At 44.6% G+C, this 19,416-nt stretch overlaps 1 protein-coding gene and 6 non-coding genes across 14 annotated transcripts in view; 1 reads left to right on the top strand and 6 right to left on the bottom strand.

Annotated features, from left to right (window-relative positions):
- The window catches only part of LOC119010767 (double-stranded RNA-specific editase B2-like), a 39,780-nt gene that overhangs the window by 14,611 nt on the left and 5,753 nt on the right, over positions 1 to 19,416 (top strand). For 5 of the 8 annotated variants that reach the window (XM_037083205.1, XM_037083202.1, XM_037083203.1 and 2 more), the window contains 8 exons: positions 9,791 to 9,877; positions 10,051 to 10,973; positions 13,888 to 14,005; positions 14,882 to 15,050; positions 15,183 to 15,340; positions 16,424 to 16,562; positions 17,042 to 17,223; positions 17,997 to 18,178. In XM_037083205.1, coding sequence (XP_036939100.1) covers positions 9,791 to 9,877; positions 10,051 to 10,973; positions 13,888 to 14,005; positions 14,882 to 15,050; positions 15,183 to 15,340; positions 16,424 to 16,562; positions 17,042 to 17,223; positions 17,997 to 18,178 — 1,958 coding nt within the window. Of the gene's footprint in view, positions 1 to 5,529; positions 5,634 to 6,770; positions 6,894 to 9,598; positions 9,670 to 9,790; positions 9,878 to 10,050; positions 10,974 to 13,887; positions 14,006 to 14,881; positions 15,051 to 15,182; positions 15,341 to 16,423; positions 16,563 to 17,041; positions 17,224 to 17,996; positions 18,179 to 19,416 lie in introns of those variants that run through there. The other 3 variants (XM_037083206.1, XM_037083207.1, XM_037083208.1) reach the window with 3 other exon arrangements.
- On the bottom strand, positions 2,906 to 2,987 carry trnas-cga. The gene has a single exon. It is a non-coding gene; the product is annotated as a tRNA-Ser (tRNA).
- On the bottom strand, positions 3,435 to 3,516 carry trnas-uga. Its single transcript has one exon. It is a non-coding gene; the product is annotated as a tRNA-Ser (tRNA).
- trnas-uga lies at positions 4,262 to 4,343 on the bottom strand. The gene has a single exon. It is a non-coding gene; the product is annotated as a tRNA-Ser (tRNA).
- trnas-cga lies at positions 4,781 to 4,862 on the bottom strand. The gene has a single exon. It is a non-coding gene; the product is annotated as a tRNA-Ser (tRNA).
- Positions 5,203 to 5,284, bottom strand: trnas-uga. Its single transcript has one exon. It is a non-coding gene; the product is annotated as a tRNA-Ser (tRNA).
- Positions 5,894 to 5,975, bottom strand: trnas-uga. Its single transcript has one exon. It is a non-coding gene; the product is annotated as a tRNA-Ser (tRNA).

Here is a 19,416-nt window from a genome sequence, read left to right as displayed (position 1 = left end):
GAACAAATCGTTTCATAGCAGCGACGTGTTGTGGATACGGAAGCCCTGAGGGCCAAACTGAAGACATTTTTTATTTCTAGTGATCCATTTTCTGATCTAAGTTGTTTTTTCTCTCATGTGTTTATGATTTGAGAACTGGTGGAAGGAATTGATTGAACTGATTTCCTTTTCTGTCAGTGAAAACACAGAATCTGAATCTCCTCAGTTTCTCTCGTCCTGTTTGTTCTTTCAGACATCTTTTCCCTTTTCGTCGTGTTCACTTTCAGCTGGTTCAGGAGTCGTGTTCAGTTACTGCTGCTGAAAATATCTTTCCTGTAACGGTCCTTCATAGTAAAAGGTTTTAAATTACTAAATAATGGCAGGCATTTATTGTGAGGAAGTTACAGGAGATGAAACAAGTTTGTAACTGAATTTTTGGAGCCACTTTGTTAGCGGTGATTCTTCGAGGGTAATTCGGGTAATAATTCGATATCACCCCTGTTCTGGTGATAACAAAACATCCTACACCGGGTCACACTGAGCAGAACCAGGCCGGCAGATGATATAGGAACAAAATCACATTTCTATGGTTCATTTTTCTAAATGTTTGTTTTTGTAATAATCATTTTGACCAGAAGAGGCTGGCGGGGTTTTTTTTTTTTTTTACTTGGTCTACTTGTAAAATATGAATATGTAGCAATCTGGATGCAGAAAATTGGCACAGTAACCAAACCTGAACCCGAAGCTTCACACAACAATATAAGATAGATAGCAAAATGCTAAGCTAATCACACAGAATGATAATCAAGATACATCTGGGTGAAAACATTGAGCAACACTATCGTAGCTTCTCCATCACAGAAAACTAAAACTCTGTCCCTGTTAGGAACGACTGGACAGGGTCTAATGAGCGCATTATGAAATGACTTTGTTGATAGGGTTTTTTTCTCTGGGTGCAGATGACAGGAGGACGTTGTTTCAGGCTTTCAGTTAAAAACATTTGGCTGTAAAATCCCCTTCTGCTGCCGTTTCTGTCAAATTAACAAACCGTCATGTGTTGGCTGTAAAAAGGGAGAAAACATTCGACTGTCCCTCTTCCACTGAGGATTATGATTCTCCGGCATGGAACGAACAGCTGCCGTCTGTGTCGGCCTGTCAGAGGGTTTCTTGATGACGCGTCATGCGTTTTTGGACGTATCTGTATATTGGATGCATTTTGGATAAGCGAGCTTCATCGTGCAGGCAAACTTAGTGGGGCATGTCAGTGTGCAATTTCACTGATGGATTCTGCAATCTCCACACTTCTCTGGGGCTCCGGCTTCATGAAAACATTAGCAATATGGTTTGTGTGCCCATTTAACTTAATTGCAGGGATGCTCAGCGGGTAAAGTGTGGCACTAACTCTGCGAGGGTTAAGGGTCCCATTTCCTCTCAGCTCAGTGTGACGGGAACTGCTGAGAACTCGGCGAAGGTTTGAGTTTTTTGGTCCCCACTGAGCCTGAATGTGTAGAAAAAAGGCAAAAGTTATGTTTAAGGTGAAATGTGTCGATCTGTAGGCTCGGGATTGTTCCTGATTCCTCTTTTCTTCCTTGTTCAAGCTTCAGTCTTTTCTTTTAGAAGACGCCTATTATTTTTTTTTGTTTGTTTTTGTCCTTTCCTTCAGTGTGTTTTATAGATTTGCACCAATAGGAGCTCCTCTTTCCCACAGAAAACACTGCTCCTGAATGCCTCGTCAGTAGCCACACCTTTATCTCTGTGACTTTTTGACATCACACTACGTCACCGCGTCACACATTTGAATAATTTACGCCTATATTGATGGTGGAAGTGAAGCTAACTGGAAGCTGAAAATGCGACAGAGCTGAGCGGAGACTTCGGTGAGCAGCGCTGGCTCAGGCGTGTGTGAACTGACCAATCAGAGCAGATGAGAGCCGAAGCCACGCCCCTTCTGGGTTTTTCATTTAGTCTGGACGAAGAGCTGAAATGGAAAGAAAAAGATGTGTTTATACTTTTCGCCAGTTAAATGTGGATCAAGTCTACGATTCTCAGTCTTCTAACATACTTTTGTTGGTGACTGTTCAATAAAATGTAACCCAGAATTAATTCTGTAACATTATTATTTTTTTAAATGATTGCCCTCTAACACATTCAGTCCACAATTAGAGACGAATGATGCCTAATATTTCAAACTGATTAAGTGACAGTGAAGCAGCAGGCGAGGGCATTAAGAGTTGAAACGAGGCCGTCGTCAGCAGTCGGCAGCCTGCCGTAGCTTACTGCTGTCATTGTTATTATCTCTCATTGCTATTTCATTGCACATTACCATATGTTTCAGGCCATAATTTCATCACTCATTTCCAAATAATGATCATCAGTCTGTTGATTTGAAAGCAGACTTTAAGCTTCTGTTGCAGACGTGTGATCTGATGAACTAAATTTAGACTGAGAGAAGCAGTTCGTGGTCCGTTCTCACAGAGAGAGAACGACGTCTGACGTGGATCTGCTGCAGCAATAAAGTTAGACAATACATAAATAAAAGAGGCTGATGTTCCAAAATCTGAACAAGATGGAGAGAAACTGTTCAAAGTTTAGATAAAGTATTGATAAAACAGTAACAGCTCAGACTTTAGTGATACTGTGTGATAAAATATCTTAATTTTGATCTGGCTGCCAGAACCTCACAAACAGAAGTGGATCCAAACATTTTCAGGAGGACGTGATCCGATAATATCACAGTCAAATAATAATTTAACTCCTGGCTATGAAACAACTGCCCAGATCGACCACCAGGGCCAAAGTGTGACTGCAACGATAATCATCAACCTTTGACAATCAGACTGTTTGATTACAAAGGCATCAGGGAACATCTGTCTATCTTTCCAACAAAGAATTCAGCAGAAACTTAAGATCTGTTCCATCAGTTTGTCGCTGTGAGCAGGGTTCGAACCTGCGCGGGGAAACCCCATTGGATTTCGAGTCCAACGCCTTAACCTCTCGGCCATCACAGCTCCTTTTTCACCACTTCACCCACTTTGTCCTGAATAAAATCGTAGACGACTGAGGGATCCTGTCGTGGACGCGGCCGATCAGTAACGACCTCCTCCTCCCACCAGAGACGAAGATGCTTTTAAGAGTTAACAGCTCCAAATGAATCTCTTTAGTTTCTAATCCGTTACCCTGTTTGTACTTTGAGCCATCTGCTGTATTTTACTATTTCATTGTGTTCCTTTAAAGCTGTTCCCGGATTCCTGTTAAGTTACTGCAAGTGAAAACACAACATGTCCTGGTGTGAAGAAAAATGCCAATTTGATGCAGTACAACTCATGTTTTAAAGGAATGTGAACTGTTTTGAGAATGATTATTACCTCAAATCTAAGCAGCCTTGTTTGTTTCATATAATGCATCATTAAATTCAGCACAGAAACAGTGAGATCACTGACGATGCAGAGCTTCATCGCTGTGAGCAGGATTTGAACCTGCGCGGGGAAACCCCATTGGATTTCAAGTCCAACGCCTTAACCACTCGGCCATCACAGCCAGGTTCCCTGATTGTTTGACAAGACAACGAGAAGGGAACACAAAATCCATCAGACGACAACATTTTCCATTCCACCACAATCAGATTCTTCTTATCTCGAGCACTGACTCGAACACACGGCTGCTGATGGTAGCCGGTCATTTCATTTGAGATGCTGTTCGCCTTGATTTGCTCACAGACCTCAAGTCCTCTCAAATGTAAGTCTCACCACCTCAGCATAAATATTATGTCTCAACATGTAGTAAATCTGTTAAATCTGCTTCCTTTGATTAAGAGCGAAAGCACTAACAAAGAAACGTGGCATCAGAGAGATGGAAACCTTCAAACGATGCACAGTGCTGAAGCAGCAGGATTGCATGATTCATTTTTATGATGACTTTGGAAACTGTTGATTACGTTATTTCTGTGGAGGGTTTTAAACCTGACGTGTCAGAGAATGTAATCGGCATGTGGACCGGCAGAAAAGGTGAATGATCAGATATATCTATCTACTTTCATAGCAAGGGAAACGGCTTTTATTTGTACATCCAAGCAATCAGCCTTGCATATTTGTATTCACATCGCTGTGAGCAGGGTTTGAACCTGCGCGGGGAAACCCCATTGGATTTCAAGTCCATCGCCCTAACCAGTCGGCCATCAGAGAACACCTTACTGGCTTTGAACACAGTGACTACAAAAATGTCCTCCAGAGATAACATACAGTATTTGCCTGACCTAACAAGTAACAAGACAAGAGTCAGCCATCGCTGTGAGCAGGGTTCGAACCTGCGCGGGGAAACCCCATTGGATTTCAAGTCCAACGCCTTAACCACTCGGCCATCACAGCTTGTTTTTGCTCGCTTTTCGTATAAAATCTCGGCCGACCTCATTAGTTTCGTAGGCGTCCATTATAACGGTCATGGGGTCGACATGTCTTAACCAATCAGCTGTATCAACTTTTCTTTGCAGATGATAATAGAGCATTCAAGCTAGTTTTGTGTGGGCTGTTTGGAGGTTGTTGTTTTGTCTTGTAGCAGTAAGGATTTCGAAAGTGTTAACTAACTACAAAACTGCTCTCAACAGATACTTTCGACAGCAGACAGTGTAGTTAGATAAGCACAATCTGTGAAATATCAGACGACTTGCATGACAAAGACCTTCTTCACGCTAAAACGCAAACAACAAGCAAACTCTGACATCTGCATGTTGGTGATTTTGTCAGCATAGTTATCTGATTGTCTCACAAAGCAACAGCTTCACCCTTGCATGGGATTTGATTACAGACGCTGTGAGCAGGGTTTGAACCTGCGCGGGGAAACCCCATTGGATTTCGAGTCCAACGCCTTAACCTCTCGGCCATCACAGCTTGTTTTCATGGCTGTTTTCATGGCAAGAAGCGGGAGATTCTAAAATCTGCGTGTCACTTATCTTGGTGATTCTTTAAAAGCTTGTTTTGGATTGTTCCAAGTAGCATCAGCTTGAACCTTTGAAGGCTTTGAACACTGATGATCGGTATGAGCAGGGTTTGGACCTAAGCAGGAAAACCCTGTTGGATTTTCAATATAATGTGACTTCTAACCTTCTCAAAGATGAGACAGGGGGAAGTTGCTTGGTAGCAGTTTCAGTCCTACAGACTTGATGGACTGTCTCAATTAGTCAAAAAAGGTTTTTGCTTGAAGTTGTCAGACAAACACTTCACATATCATCGCTGTGAGCAGGGTTTGAACCTGCGCGGGGAAACCCCATTGGATTTCAAGTCCAACGCCTTAACCACTCGGCCATCACAGCTTGTCACACCTGGCTAATTGAATGCAACTTTACCCAACTGATAACATTTATGGGGAAACCCAATTGGATTTCAAGTCCAGTGAGACGTCACTCATTAGTTTGTGCCCTCTGGTTTGTTTACAGAGGTGATACGTGAGAAGTGGAGTCATTTTCTCATAGACTGCCATACAATTTAAATTTACAAATAGTGAAGTTGTCTCCTGCTGACCATTAGAAATGATTCAGGTTGAAGGTATTGGCTTCAGTTTTCAGAAGTGGAAGCCATCTCCTCTTCTTTGCTGATGACATGAGAGTGTTCACACATCATCATCATCATCATCATCATCATCATCATCAGAAGCAGTGACAGGTGACCAAATGAAACGCACACATACAAAATATACAACAAAGGTTATTTCACCTGTGTTATTATATACAATTTCAGCCAATTTACCTAAGTGATAATATGCAACTTCCATGCTGATCAGATTTCTAATCCAGTAGGATAATCCTTCTTTATCTCAGTTTGTTCATCCATTAAGCAAGAAACATGCACACCTTACTGTATTATATTGAGCAACATACAGTTGGGAGCAGGATTCATAAATACACCTGGACAACATGACACATCGCTGTGAGCAGGGTTCGAACCTGCGCGGGGAAACCCCATTGGATTTCAAGTCCAACGCCTTAACCACTCGGCCATCACAGCTTGTTTTCATCAGTTTTATTTATACAACTTCAGCCAGTTTATTGTGTTGTGGTGTGTTTAGTCTGACCCAGTGAAACGCTCCATCAGTAAACTTCTGGATTTCTTTGGTTGGAACATTGCTGGAAACATTTGGTTTGATGTAAAATTTACAACAAAAGCTCTAGTGGTTTTTATACATCTTCAAATTTGGGTTTGATTACTTTGCGCAGTGTTATGTTTCTTTCTTTATCACCGTTAGCTCATCCATGACTGTATTATATTTAGCAACATACAGTTGGAGCAGGACAGATAAATACACTTGGACAACATGCGACATCACTGTGAACCTGCGCAGGGAAACACCTTCGGATTTCAAGTGTTCAGGCTCATGTAAACCCCGGGAGAGTAAACGGATTAATGAGCGAGAAAGGTCAAAGAAATCGTTATCAAATAAGAAAATAACGAACCAAACATCCACTATTACAAAATAAGATTAATAGAGAAGAAATTATTCAGAAAAAGTTTCCATATTTCTTTGCCCTTGAGGAAAGACAGTCCACATTACGAGTAAATGAAACCGCTTGCCATTAATTACGCTTAGCAAATGAGATTATCCACAGCTGTCAGCCCACACACACACACACACACACACACACACACACACACACACACACACACTGGACAGCGAGCGTGTGCTTCTCACTCCCCCACGCCATGCCTAATTTCATTATTCTATTAAATAAGGTTCATTAACAGCGGCTGGATGGAAAAAACTTTGCGTCTAAGGTTTGATAAACACCGGCACTGTGGGACATGAAGCGCTGAGAGCTTCCTGTTCTCAGCGCCGCTCGGACGCTTTGTCTTAAATTCGAGTCTGTTGGTTCCAAGCGACTGTTCCAGGAAGTCCCAATGTCAGCAGGGGTTGTTTGACTTTCTACTGTAAGTAATTCCTTCTGGTCAAAATGAGGGGAAAGCTTCAAGTGCAAAACTGTTGGAAGCTGAAATGGTCACGGGTTCAAATCCGGCCCAGAGCAACGTTTCCCACCAAAGACCTTTACAGGACTCATCAATCAGCCACCTGTCGAAAGTAACGCCAAACTAACGCTGGGCTGGATATCAGCAGAGTAACCATTAACCTAACCGCCTCGCCATAGCTGCTAATTAGCTCAATTAGCCGTGTAGTGACTCTGATTCTGGAGAGAAAAAGCATCATATAGAGCTGGAATATCTCACAGCTACGTTTAAAGTGTGTAATAGGAGGCGTTAATGAGGCGATTAAGCTCGTCTTAGTTCATTTACAGAGAGGACGGTTGGATTTTTGTGTTTAGTAATGAAGACGTGCAAGAATATTTCCTTTCTTGACCTTTTGTGAATTTGCTTCGTTTACTTATTAGACTAAACAAAGCGACATATCAAACTTTCCTCTCGAGATATAAAGTGGTGTTACCTGACTCAACAGATCGGGGCTAGCTGGTTAGCATGCTAACTTCAGGAGACATCTTTGCAACACAGCACATAGACGTCTCACAGTTGGTTCTTCAGTTTCTGTTTTACAATATTTGGGCTCATTCTCAGAACTACATTTGATTGATTCCCTTAAAGTCTTCACTCCATATATTATGTAAAATCAAACTAGACACACAAGGTCGTAGTTCTAGTTCTTTTTTTGTATTCCTGCAAGGACAAACTGATTAAATGATGTAGAAACTGCATGCTAAACATTTTAATGTAAGTAATCTGAGTCGCTGTTTTTATTTTTTAAACCGTCAGACCTTCACATCACCTGCGTTACAACACAGCAGCTGCAATTTCATTTCTAAATTGCTTCCCAAAACCCGATGAGTGAAGCTCTGTGATCTGTGAAGACTGCAGGCAGATTAAACAAATCATTTGTCATGTTGCAACCTGGTTAACCTTCACTTAAACTGAGTGTAAAGTCGAATACCGCAATCCCACAAATGTGGTGTGAGTTAATGAAGTGTGCGTGAGAGATGAACGAAAAGGTGAAAGTGACAAAGCGTGGGAAGGTGCGAGGGGTTTAGCCGATATAACGCAAAAGACAAACACAGTTATTATCTTTTTTTTTCATCCCAGGATAAATGGCCCCATTAGCTGTGATGATGCAGCTCATTAAAACATCTCCAGCCTCCACCTGCCGCTGCCTTCAGAAGCTCCAGCCTCACATCATTACATCCACATCCCATCTCACAGCTCCCGCTCATCTCAGCCCACCACTTAATGGCATCACACACCTAATATAACTGCAAGGTGCAAGGTTAATGTGCGATAGTTTAGTGTGCAACTCTTCATTATTCTAATGACTTTTAGTTTGCGTCGCGGTGCCCTCCTGAATCGCGCGTCACCGAGGGGTAAAAATGGGCCACGCGGGCTGTAAAATCACCCAACGGGACGTCAAAAACATTCAGAAGGAACAAGCGTAGTTTATCTCGAAACCGATTTCACATTATTATCAAATTTGGATTTAAAATATTTCATTGCTTCGTCCAAAAATGCTCCGGAACGAGTCGACGTCGCCTCCTCTGCTTCCTACAGACAATTACGACCCTAACAACGATTTATAATCGTCTTAAAATGACTCATTGTTCTCATGTTGATCCAGGCAGGCATTAATCTTTCATAAACAATATCAGATCATATAACTGTGATAATATAAATGTCACTGCAGCTCGTATATCTCTGTGTTTATGTCTATATGTGGAGTCCAAACTCCCCCACCAATGATATGAAATGGTGGCAGAGAAATATAAATGGGGTCAGTGGTTCAGGGGAGAACAGAGATCAGCAGGTGATTTATTACAGTGTCGGAGCTGCCGGTGTTTCCCTGAAGCCAAATACCAAAAATCTAAATATGTGGACAGTAGAGCGAGTTATTCAGTTAAGTCTTTTTAGTTTCCACTGTTTTACAGATTAAAAATCTAAAAAGAGCCGCCTAACGTTCAGCATCACACAGGAAGAGGGGCGGAAATGAGCATGTTCACCCGGTTGTTGTGTTTCCATCACAGTCAGTCGGAGCTGCAAACGATAAACACACGAGTGAAAACTGATCGTACGTATCCACATTAAAGACAGAAGCCAGATGTTAGCAGATGTTGGTGGGTGTTTTACATCTCGTCACCACCAGCAGGAAACCAGTCCAGATTCCCCTCAGACGGATTAAATATCTGTCGGTCTCCAGTCTCGCAAATCACCTCCTGTGTCTTCAGGATTAGAAACGTTCAGTCTGGTCTTCGTCCCCTAAATGACGTCTTCTGATCAAATGTTTCCACCCGTTTTCATGTAAACTTCTAAAAAAAAACCCTCTGGATAAATTCTCCACGTGATTCTGAACAAAACTGGAAACAAATCGTAGCAATTTTCACAAAACAAGGGTTGATTTATGGGAAAGAAAAGATGCTATCAGACTGACACACTTCAACCAACCCGACAAATCTGATGCAGATGGATTGTGCTTGATTCAGAACCTGTGTGACCGGGTTAGTAAGGCCGAGCTCGAGCCCCCTCGACGGTTCCTCGGTCCTTATCAAGACACCTTTCAATTACTCGCCCGCCTCTGAGCCGCCTCTCTGTTTGTTTCCACTCCGTCCTGTTAGCAGGAACTCTAATAACCCTCCCAGCCTCCATCGCTGCGTTTGCACTATCGCCGTAAACGTGTTTACCTCGGTCCGTTTCATCACTGTGAAGGCGCCGAGTGAATGTAAAGTGATGTTGCTCTCAGAAAGAAGCACACAACGTCACATCAACGATCCGTCTGTCTGTGATGTTGCATCACGCCGAGGAGTGAAATGTGAATTAATTCATGTATTCCTGTTTTTCAGAGCGGAGCAACATGTTGTCGACCCTCATCAGTCCCATCAGGCACTGGGACACCGGAGCATCGTCGGCCGAGGACGCAGACAATTCAAGTAAATGTCTTCCATGTCCAGCCACGGTGACCAAAACACACCACACAGTTTAAAAACTAATGATCAGAATCTATAAAGCAGAAGCAGACTGATTTCCACACCTCATGCCTACATTACCCACAATGCAAACAATCTAAACATGCCTTCATGTCTTTATTTCGACCTGTCAACAGGTACGAGCAGTTTGGAGACTCAGGATGAAAAAAGCCCGGTGGACTGTGATCTGCTGCGAAAGTATCATCCATCAACGTTTTGCTCAAGTTTCCCCAAACTCGGGCCGAGAGCTGTGAAGAGGAAGCAGCCGCTGCTGGACGGACTCTACCAGAGCCACTTGACCTGTAAGAGGGCGTCCTGGGCCGTGACCCAGAAGAACGCTCTGGTGCAGCTGAACGAGTTACGACCCGGTCTGAGATACGAGATCGTGTCAAAGACCGGCCCGCTGCACGCTCCGGTGTTTTCTGTCGGCGTGGAGGTAAACGGTTTCCACTTCGAGGGCAGAGGGCCGACAAAGAAGCAGGCGAAGATGCGGGCTGCAGAGCTGGCTCTCCGCTCCTTCATCCAGTTCCCCAACGCCTCGCAGGCTCACGCCACCATGTCCACCTTCACCGGCGCTCCGACAGACTTCACAGCAGACAGACTGGACCTCCCCGACACGTTCCTCGAAGAGTTTGAGCCAACGCTGCGTGAAAACTGTGACCTCTTCCACTGCAACACAGCCAGAAACGAGGTTTTCTCCAGCGTTTACAACCACAGGCGACTCGTCCGGCTCACGCTGGACTTCTCAACGAATCCAAAAAGACGAGCGCTCGGCGCCTCACTTCTAGAGCACCTGAACCCAGTGGTGCTGCTCAACGAGCTGCGACCGGGACTCAGGTACATGTGCCTGACGGAGAGAGTCCACGGCAGGCCGGTGAGGAGTTTTGTGATGGTGGTTCGGGTGGAGGGGAGGGTGTTTGAAGGGTGTGGACACAGTAAGAGGCTGGCCAAGGCTCAGGCAGCAGCAGCCGCCCTGCAGGAGATCTACAACATCAGTCTGGGACCGGAGAGGAAGGTCGTCGGCCTCCAGGGCAGCAGGGCCAAAAATCAGCTACCTCAGGTGAGTCTCTGGTTTCCTCCTCTCACCTGCAGCTCTCGTCCATCTGAGCAGTTTCAGAGAGGAACTATTCTCTTGTGTTTTTGTCGCAACTTCACATTTGTCTTCTCTCTCACCACAGCGCTGTGCTTACGCTCTGCTTAGGTTCAGGCACATAAAACCACCTGGTTAGGGGTCGAGAAACATCACAGTCTGGCTCAGAATATGTTTTGGCCGGTGCAGTTATGGATAGAGACGTTCTGACTTCCTGTGAATAACGTCTGGTGTTGTTTGGATGGAAATGTGTGGTGTGACTTGAACAGCAGTGATTCCGACTCCTTTAAAAGATATATTTCTTTCACGTCTGTATAAGAATGTCTGCTCAGCACGGAGGCTGCGATGCCCTTCACATGTCACAGAGATATTTTCCCTCACTTGCAGACATCCGTTCAGCTTCGGGCAGCGGCTCTGAATCTGCCCTTTATCTCTGCAGCTCTCACCATCTCTTCTAAATGGTTTGGATAAATGGGTCCGAGGTGCGCCGTATGCAACCAAATGGAGTGAGCCGCACATCAGCGTGGCCATCGTGTCCCGAGGCCTCGAGAGCCGGCTGGTGTCCTGTACGCTCGTCTGCAGCATCCAAACAACTTCATTACGTCCCGGAGCCTCTGAGAATTGTCCTCCGCGTCTTTTCCTGTCGCGCTTTATGAATACAAGAACATTTGTCTCTGGAGATCGGCCGAGCATCCGCCGTCGTACGAATATGCAAAGGAATATGGAGGTATTAGAGAGAGACGTGTAGGCACTTTATTAAACCCCGGGGCAGACGAGAGATAAGAGGAGAGAGCAAAGGAAACATTTTGGATGAGAAAATATGATTCTGAGTTTGAACAAACGGGTGATTCTACCTGCTTTAGGCTGATGCACCAAAACTGAGCGGTTTGCAGGAGCTTCCTCCTCTTTGTCTCGTCTTTTTTTTTAATCCTCCCCGACTGCTCATTTAGCATCATCTGCCCTCCGATATGAAGTGTCTGTCAGGCGGCGTGACGCATTAATGAACATTATTACAGCACATTAGGGATGAAGGAGGGGCGGCAGCAGACCAAGGAGACTGAGGTGGAGCGAGAAGGCGGTGTGAAGAGCATAATAATCCCACGGATAATTGTTTAACACACTCATTACGCTCGACCTTGTGCCACTGTCATCCTGAAAACGGTGAGCAGAAGAGTTTGACGCAACATCTGATCCAACAGAACGAGACATCTGAGACGCAGACGGTTACAGGCACGGTGGTCGTGTCCACGTCTGGGATTCACTGACGGGAAGAGTTTTGATTCTTCACATGTGTTGTTGGGTTTGTTAAAGCTGAGTCTGGACACGTGACGTCAGGCTATAATCGATCTTTCTGCAACAGAGAAAGGCTCGAACGTTTGTCTCTTAACTCCCTGTCTACCTGAAGATCTGCTGCTTCTGATCACCTTCCACCTGACGTTTCAGTAAATATCTGGCCAGATTTCGATCCAATCTCTAGAATATATGTAGGCAATGTTTGTTTCTGCGAGACACGGATGTGCTGCAAGACTGTGGTTAGGTTCAGGCACGTTCGCCACTCGGTTAGGAGAAGATGGTGATGAAAACTCTTTAGTTTTAGATGATGAAGTGACTCATCTGTCCAACCAAAACGTTTATTTGTCCCAGAGACGTCGTAACCAAAGGACGTGTTTCACTCTCGAGCTTTGATGCTAGCTGGCAACTCTTTCTGTCGCCACAAACACGCCGTTCTTTTCTGCAGCAACAGGCAGGAAAATATCCCGACGTGTGGCTGGAAATATCCAGGTTTTGTCGGCTGGTTGAAGAAGCAGCCGGCATCTTCAAGTTGCTGCATAAATACGATGCCATTCCCCCGACTGTGCTGCAGCCGTCATCTTACAGGTGGCGTAAACACTCACATATGTAATTAAAGCTGCATAAAACAAACAGATCATTCTCCTGTTTGTTTTCTCACTCGGCGGAGGTTTCCATCCTCTCCTCCAGCCTGAAGAACTGTTTTCTGAGAGAACATTTAGCCCGGCTGATATTTTATCTGATCTTGTCAGAAGCGTCACTGGTTTTTTTTCTTTTTTTTCTCCACACCGTTGTTTGTTTTGTTGCTCCTTTTGGCATTTCGCTGAACTTTGCCTCACACACAACAACTTTTTTTCTGATGTCTGCCCAAAAAAGAAGACAATCCTCTAAAAAACAAAAAAAAGAGATAATGAGACGTGTTTTTGACGAGAGGCTCTGCACCACCTCTTCCTCCGCAGAGTTTTGGAGTGAGAAAGCATCCCGGACATCGCTGACAGGCTGTCAGAGATTTTTTTTTGGCGACTCACGATGCCAGAAGATGTCACAGCTGTCGGTGCGTCTCTGCAGAGTCGGTGTGTTCGGTGGCTGTTGTCTGTCCGAGGAAAAATCAGACAGCAGAAGTCACATCGTCCTCATTATCCTCCTTAAATATCTGTAACACAGTTTCTCCTGCCAACGCTGAATAATCAGAAGCATCATTGATTCTTTACAGAGGAAGTGATCGTCTCTGCTTCCTCACTGAACCTCAAGAAAGTTTATTTACAGGTTTCACACTTTTATATAAAATGTTTTAATATGTTCATTATCTTGCTACATTTACTGACATGATGATGAAAATGGGTGATGATGAGACCAGATATTCAAAAGTGACGTTGAGGGACTTTTAACTGTTTAAACATCAGTCTCATGTGACGGCAAACGAGAACATCAGTGAAAAGACTTGAATGTTACATATGTATGTGTGTTAAACACCCAGTGAGGGAAACAGAACCCAAAACACCTGAAACAGACGAACGTGTAGATAAATAACTGTGTGACTTTTAAACTGGACCTGTTCAACTCTAACAGTTTCTACCTTTTTCTTCTTCTGCAGTTCTTCGCAGAGTCGATCTTCCACCTGGTGAGAGAGAAATACATCCAGCTGACAGACGGTTGTTTCTCTACCTCGCACGCCCGTCACAAGGTCCTGGCGGGGATCGTGATGACCCGAGGTGAGCAGCGGCGGCGGCGGCGATGTTCATCCCACCTTCAGTGTCAAACTGTAGCTGAACATTTCAAACGATACAGATCCAAAACTGTACACACGGATTTAGTTTAAATTATACGTTTGAGAGCTCGTTAATTATTCTTTTATGTTTTGTGGAACCTGTTAAAAATAATAATCTGCATCATCACTTTTAAAACACGGAAGAAAATGTTTTGCAGCTCATCATTTAAAGGGGCACTGTGTAGTTTTTTTTTTTTAGAAGAAATTCAAACTGAGAATATGAATATTTACAGTATTAATGAGCTACTAATGGCGGGGTCCGCCACATATAAACAAACTGTGTTCTCCTTAAAGGTCAGTTTAGTACCTCAGTTCATTCAGTCATGAAAACAAAGAGAGTTTGTTTGTTTAGGCAGAAAATGAAGATCGTTCACAAAACTGCGTAATGCCCCTTTAAAGCGTTTGACAACCTCTCAAATGAAAATAAGTAAAACATGGCTGCAGTTCCCAGAAAGCCGTCGCCTCAGATCGGCCTGAGGTGACGTCCGGAGGGGAAGCAGTGAATCTTTGATGAGGCCCGGCTGCGTTACAGCAGCGGAGTGATTGTTCGCTCATCGACGCTCCGACATCACTCACTTCTCAGACACATACACTTTTCATCAGCTCGTCTCAGCTCGTTAACGTCCCGGTTGTGACGGGACGGCGAGGCGGAGGAGCGTAAAGGGAAATGTCGTGTTTTCCCGCTCTGAGACTCAAATCCGGCGTCTGCTCTGAACGGCGTCGTGTCGAACGTCTTGTTCCATCAGAGAATCAGCTGTTTGAGATATTTGCTCTCATTTGTTTTCTCCCATGTCGTCTGACTCTTGTTGTCTTCTTCTAGGATTTGACCTCAGATCAGCCCAGGTTGTGTCTCTGGCCACAGGGACAAAGTGTCTGGACTCGGACAGCGTGAGCGACCGCGGCGGGACGCTCAGCGACTGCCACGCCGAAGTCGTCAGCCGGAGGGCGCTGGTTCGATTCCTGTACGCTCAGCTGGAGCTGCTGCTCAGGTACGATCCTGAAACGCTTCCTGATACTTAACGTTTCCTTTACATTATATATTCAGTTTGAAGTCTTTTGTCAGAAGTGTCTTTTGTTTCTCTGTCGCATGTTGGACTTTCCATCTTCTCTCCCCTCTGAAGTAAGTCAGCAGACTGCGAGGAACGATCCATCTTCGTACCAAATAAAGGCGGCGGCGGCGTTTTCCGACTGCGAGACGGCGTCCTCTTCCACATGTACGTCAGCTCGTCGCCGTGCGGAGACGCTCGACTCAACTGCCCGTACGAGACCACGGCTGCATGTGAGAGACGACGACGCTGACGCTTGTTTTGTTTACATTAAAGAATTAACCAGAATGATGAACAGAATGCTGATAGATAATGGAAGACGCTGATGTGTTGCATGAAATTAGCATGCTAACCAGCTAGCTGCCAGTCTGGACTGCTAATGATGGCTAACTGAGCTGTTAGCAGCAGTTAGCGCTTATTCTGTTGATTCGCTTCTCATTGTTTGTTTGTTTGTTTTGAGTTACAGAGGTGCACAATTCTTACATACTGCAGCTTTAAATATGCAAATCTTATTAAATATGATCTCATTTGGAGTTCCAGAAAATGAATACGAACTAAATTTAAACACCTGAATGTGTGTTTTGTTCATTTTCCTTCCACCAGTCATGAAAGAAAGACACGTTATGGAAATCTGGCCGTCGTATCGTTCTGCAGCTTCGTCTCTTCTGCTCCTCGCTGCTGAACAAACTCCGGCAGTTTCATTCATTTTTAAAGCTAAAATCTTCCACAAAGCACTTTAGTTCAGTGAAAACATTAATTAGTAAATACCAGAACGCCTGGCTTCATCAGTCAGCCCGGTCTGTGTTTCCTCTGCTTTATTGTGACTGAATTAAATGCTGATGCTGCCATTTTTGCAACAAAACACAACAGTTACACAACTATCACACTAAATTCAGCTGTTTAACAGCATGTACGATCATGTTTTCTGACACCAGGATGAGCGCCGGGCTTTGAAAACATCTTTTGTTGTAGTTGAACTGATTAATTAAACTGTCACGTGACGCTCAGGAGTCCAAAAATACTTTTTTTTACATTGTGAAAGAAGCGTCTGTGTCACAACCCTCATCATAATTTGTCTGATAACATTTGGAAGAGTCTAGAAGAGCCACAAGTTTAAAAATATTGTATTTGTATCCAAGGTAGCTGAACGCTAAACTGGAAGTTAGCTAGCTGGATAAAGTCGGTGATGGAAGTCTGCAGGATTCATATTGCTGCCGCTGAAAACAAACTGTGACGAGAGCTTTTCAACACAGTGTTTTTAAGTCTTCTTCTTCTTCTTCTTCTTCTTCTTCTTCTTCTTCTTCTCTTGGTGTCAGATCCCAGCAGGAGGTTTCACTGTCACCTCCGGGTGAAGGTGGACGGAGGCGAGGGGACGCTGCCCGTCACGGCACGAAGAGCCAATCAGCAATGGGACAAACCTGTCGTCACCATGTCCTGCACCGACAAGATGGCGAAGTGAGTTTCTAATCTAACCTTATTTTTAATACTTTGAGTTTATTCTAAGTTTGGTCTCGTTGCATTGATAGAAAACTGTTCGTTGTATCAAAGTTTACAGATGATTTGTAGCTTAAACACTGATCACCTTCACTTCCTGCACAGTTTTCATGAACGTGAGATATTATTAGCAGCACTTCAGCGACAGAATCCTTTAATTTTATCTCTAAATAATCCCTTTTTTTCTGAGAATCATCAGTTAACAGATGTAGTCCACCTCTCTGTTCTCTCTCCTTTATCCTCTTCATTTCCTCTGGATGTAAACACAGGAGTTGAAATCTCTCACCTCTCGGTTCTCGTGTCGTGATCTCTCAGTAGCAGCTTGCTGCCGTCTAGACAGTCAAACGCGGGTCAACATTAACGAGCCCTGAGTGAAAAGCTCCTCGCTGTAAAAGCTGTCAGACTCTGCTCAGATTTAAAACTCGTTCTCGTCCCGACAGGTGGAGCGTTGTGGGCCTCCAGGGGGCGCTCCTGTCTCACCTGGTGGAGCCGGTGTACCTGCACAGCCTGACGGTGGGGACGCTCAGCCACACGGGTCACCTGGGCCGAGCCATGGCACGCCGCCTCGCGCCCGTCAAGCACCTGCCCTTCCCGTACCGCCGGCAGCAGCTGCTGCTCGGCTGTAGGTCCAAACGCAGCTCAGAATCCACTCGCACATGTCCGGAGGAGTTTGGTAGTCGAGGAAACACTTCTGGAGCTTCACAGCAGAACAGAGTTGCAGCGCTGCAACATGAAATGGCTCCATGCAGCTCGTCCAAAGTCTCCAGGAGGCCCCTGAGATCCAAAAGTGGATCTGAAAAGACTGAAAAGTCGTTTTTAGCTCAACCGCTGCAGCAGCGTTAAAAAAGTATAAATATCGTCTCCAGAGACTTTGATCGCTTTTTACATTTTGAATCAAGTCTCCAGCTGCTTCAGTTGTTTAGCAGGACGCTGCAACTCTGTTTGACTGTGAAGCTCCAGAAATAATTAGTGGACTGCGACACTTCACCTGACTGACGGAGGGAGGAGGGCTAAGATTTCATTTTCTTGGGGGGGAAATGTTCCTTTAACCCTCCGTAATAATCCACTTCAAGAGGAAGTGATGCACGATGCATGACGTGACTGGAGTCGATTCATCAGGTTACACGCAGCTTCATCTGGAGCCACAGAAGGTTTCATGTGACTAAAGGAGCTAAACTTTTCTCTCTTGTCACAACACTGAACTTGAAATAACTCGACCTGCTGATGTGAAAGTACGTACGTTTGGTACAAATGTCAAACTTGGACGTATCTGTGGTTTGCAGAAATGTTAACTACTAACATACTGTGGAAACCAAACCTCGATGATCTGGACTCATTCGACAAACGATCCTGTCAGAACCTCAGTAAACGCCGGTGTCGTCTCTGTGTCCACAGGTCTGAGCAGCAGCGAGGTTCGACCCGCAGGAAAGGCGCCGAACGTCAGCTTGAACTGGAGCTGCGGTGACGGCGGCCTGGAGGAGATCAACAGCTCCACAGGACGGAGGAAGGACTCGGCGACGGCGTCGCGGCTCTGCAGACGCTCCACGTTCAGCCGCTGGCTGAGGCTGCAGCAGCAGGTGGGTCGTCAGACGGGAGGAGGAGGTTTATTATTGAAGCGTCAGCAGTCAGGATTTACTTATTCAATGCACCAACTACTTTATTATCACACAGACGCACAACCCATCTCTGTTACACAGGCCGAACTGTCTCTGACTTCATCTCAAACAGAAAACCCACCACTTCATCAGGACGGTTTTAAAAGCAGGGTTTAATTTCCACTGTGAATTAAAATATGTATGTCGAGAGCATTGTGCTCAACCAAATGGCCTCGGGTTTAAAGTTTGATGCCGGCAGACAGACTCGTAATTATTTACAGAGGCAACTGGACTCAATGGAGGAGAAGAGAAGAAGAAAAAAAAAAGACCAGACGGAGCAACAAAGAGCGAACGAGAGGCAGAGAAAACAACACTGTGTTTTAAAGACTGGATAGAGAATTAAATGAAGTGAGAGGGAAGAAGAAAGAAGGACGACGAATCAAAGACGAGAAGGAGACGGAGAGAAAAAAGATTGGAAAGCTTCTTAATGTTAAAAACAACGTAGATCAACGTCTGGAGATCAGCTGGTGAGCTTCGTTTTGGATTTACTCCCGCAACATCCAACAAGAAGAATCAAGAAAACATGTTAAATATCTTCTGGAGGTGTTTTTCTCAAACATTAAATATTCAGAACAAAGTGAAAATGCTGAAAGAAACATCCTACGACCTTAATTATCAGCAGTTTCACACTGAGATGGGTATAAATACTACATTACTGTACTTCACAAGGTGAAATTCTTGTTATTTCCCAGCATCAGCAGACTGATGTGGACCAATCAGACGCAGCGAGACGAGACAAAGCCGTAAGAAGCCGTAAACAGACAGAGAGGGAGGCTGGAATGTGGAGAAAAGGCGTGTTAGTGTCTCGTATCTGCAGAGAGTTTCTGATTTTCTCTCTTTGTTGCTGCTCGGGACGCTTTACCAACCCAACATGTGTCTATTTGACGTCCTGGGAATGAGACTCAACAATCAACTGTCTTTGTGGTGCGTTCAGGAACAGCTGGGACAAAATCCTACTGATTCTACCTTTAACTTTAATAGTCTTTGAATTCTGTTAATATGATGTGAGCTTCAGTTAACTTTGAGCACAAATGTCCTTCAGAGGGAGACTTTTTACTCTGATACCCTGAACTCTGTTACTGTACTGGAGGAAACAAGCTGGGTCAGAACTTCTACTGTCACCAGAGTTTCTGCACGAGTATCTGGCAGAATGTAACACC

Source organism: Acanthopagrus latus, chromosome 21 (genome assembly GCF_904848185.1).
Source record: "Acanthopagrus latus isolate v.2019 chromosome 21, fAcaLat1.1, whole genome shotgun sequence".
Lineage (NCBI taxonomy): Eukaryota > Metazoa > Chordata > Actinopteri > Spariformes > Sparidae > Acanthopagrus > Acanthopagrus latus.
This window is presented reverse-complemented; position numbering and strand designations above follow the sequence as displayed.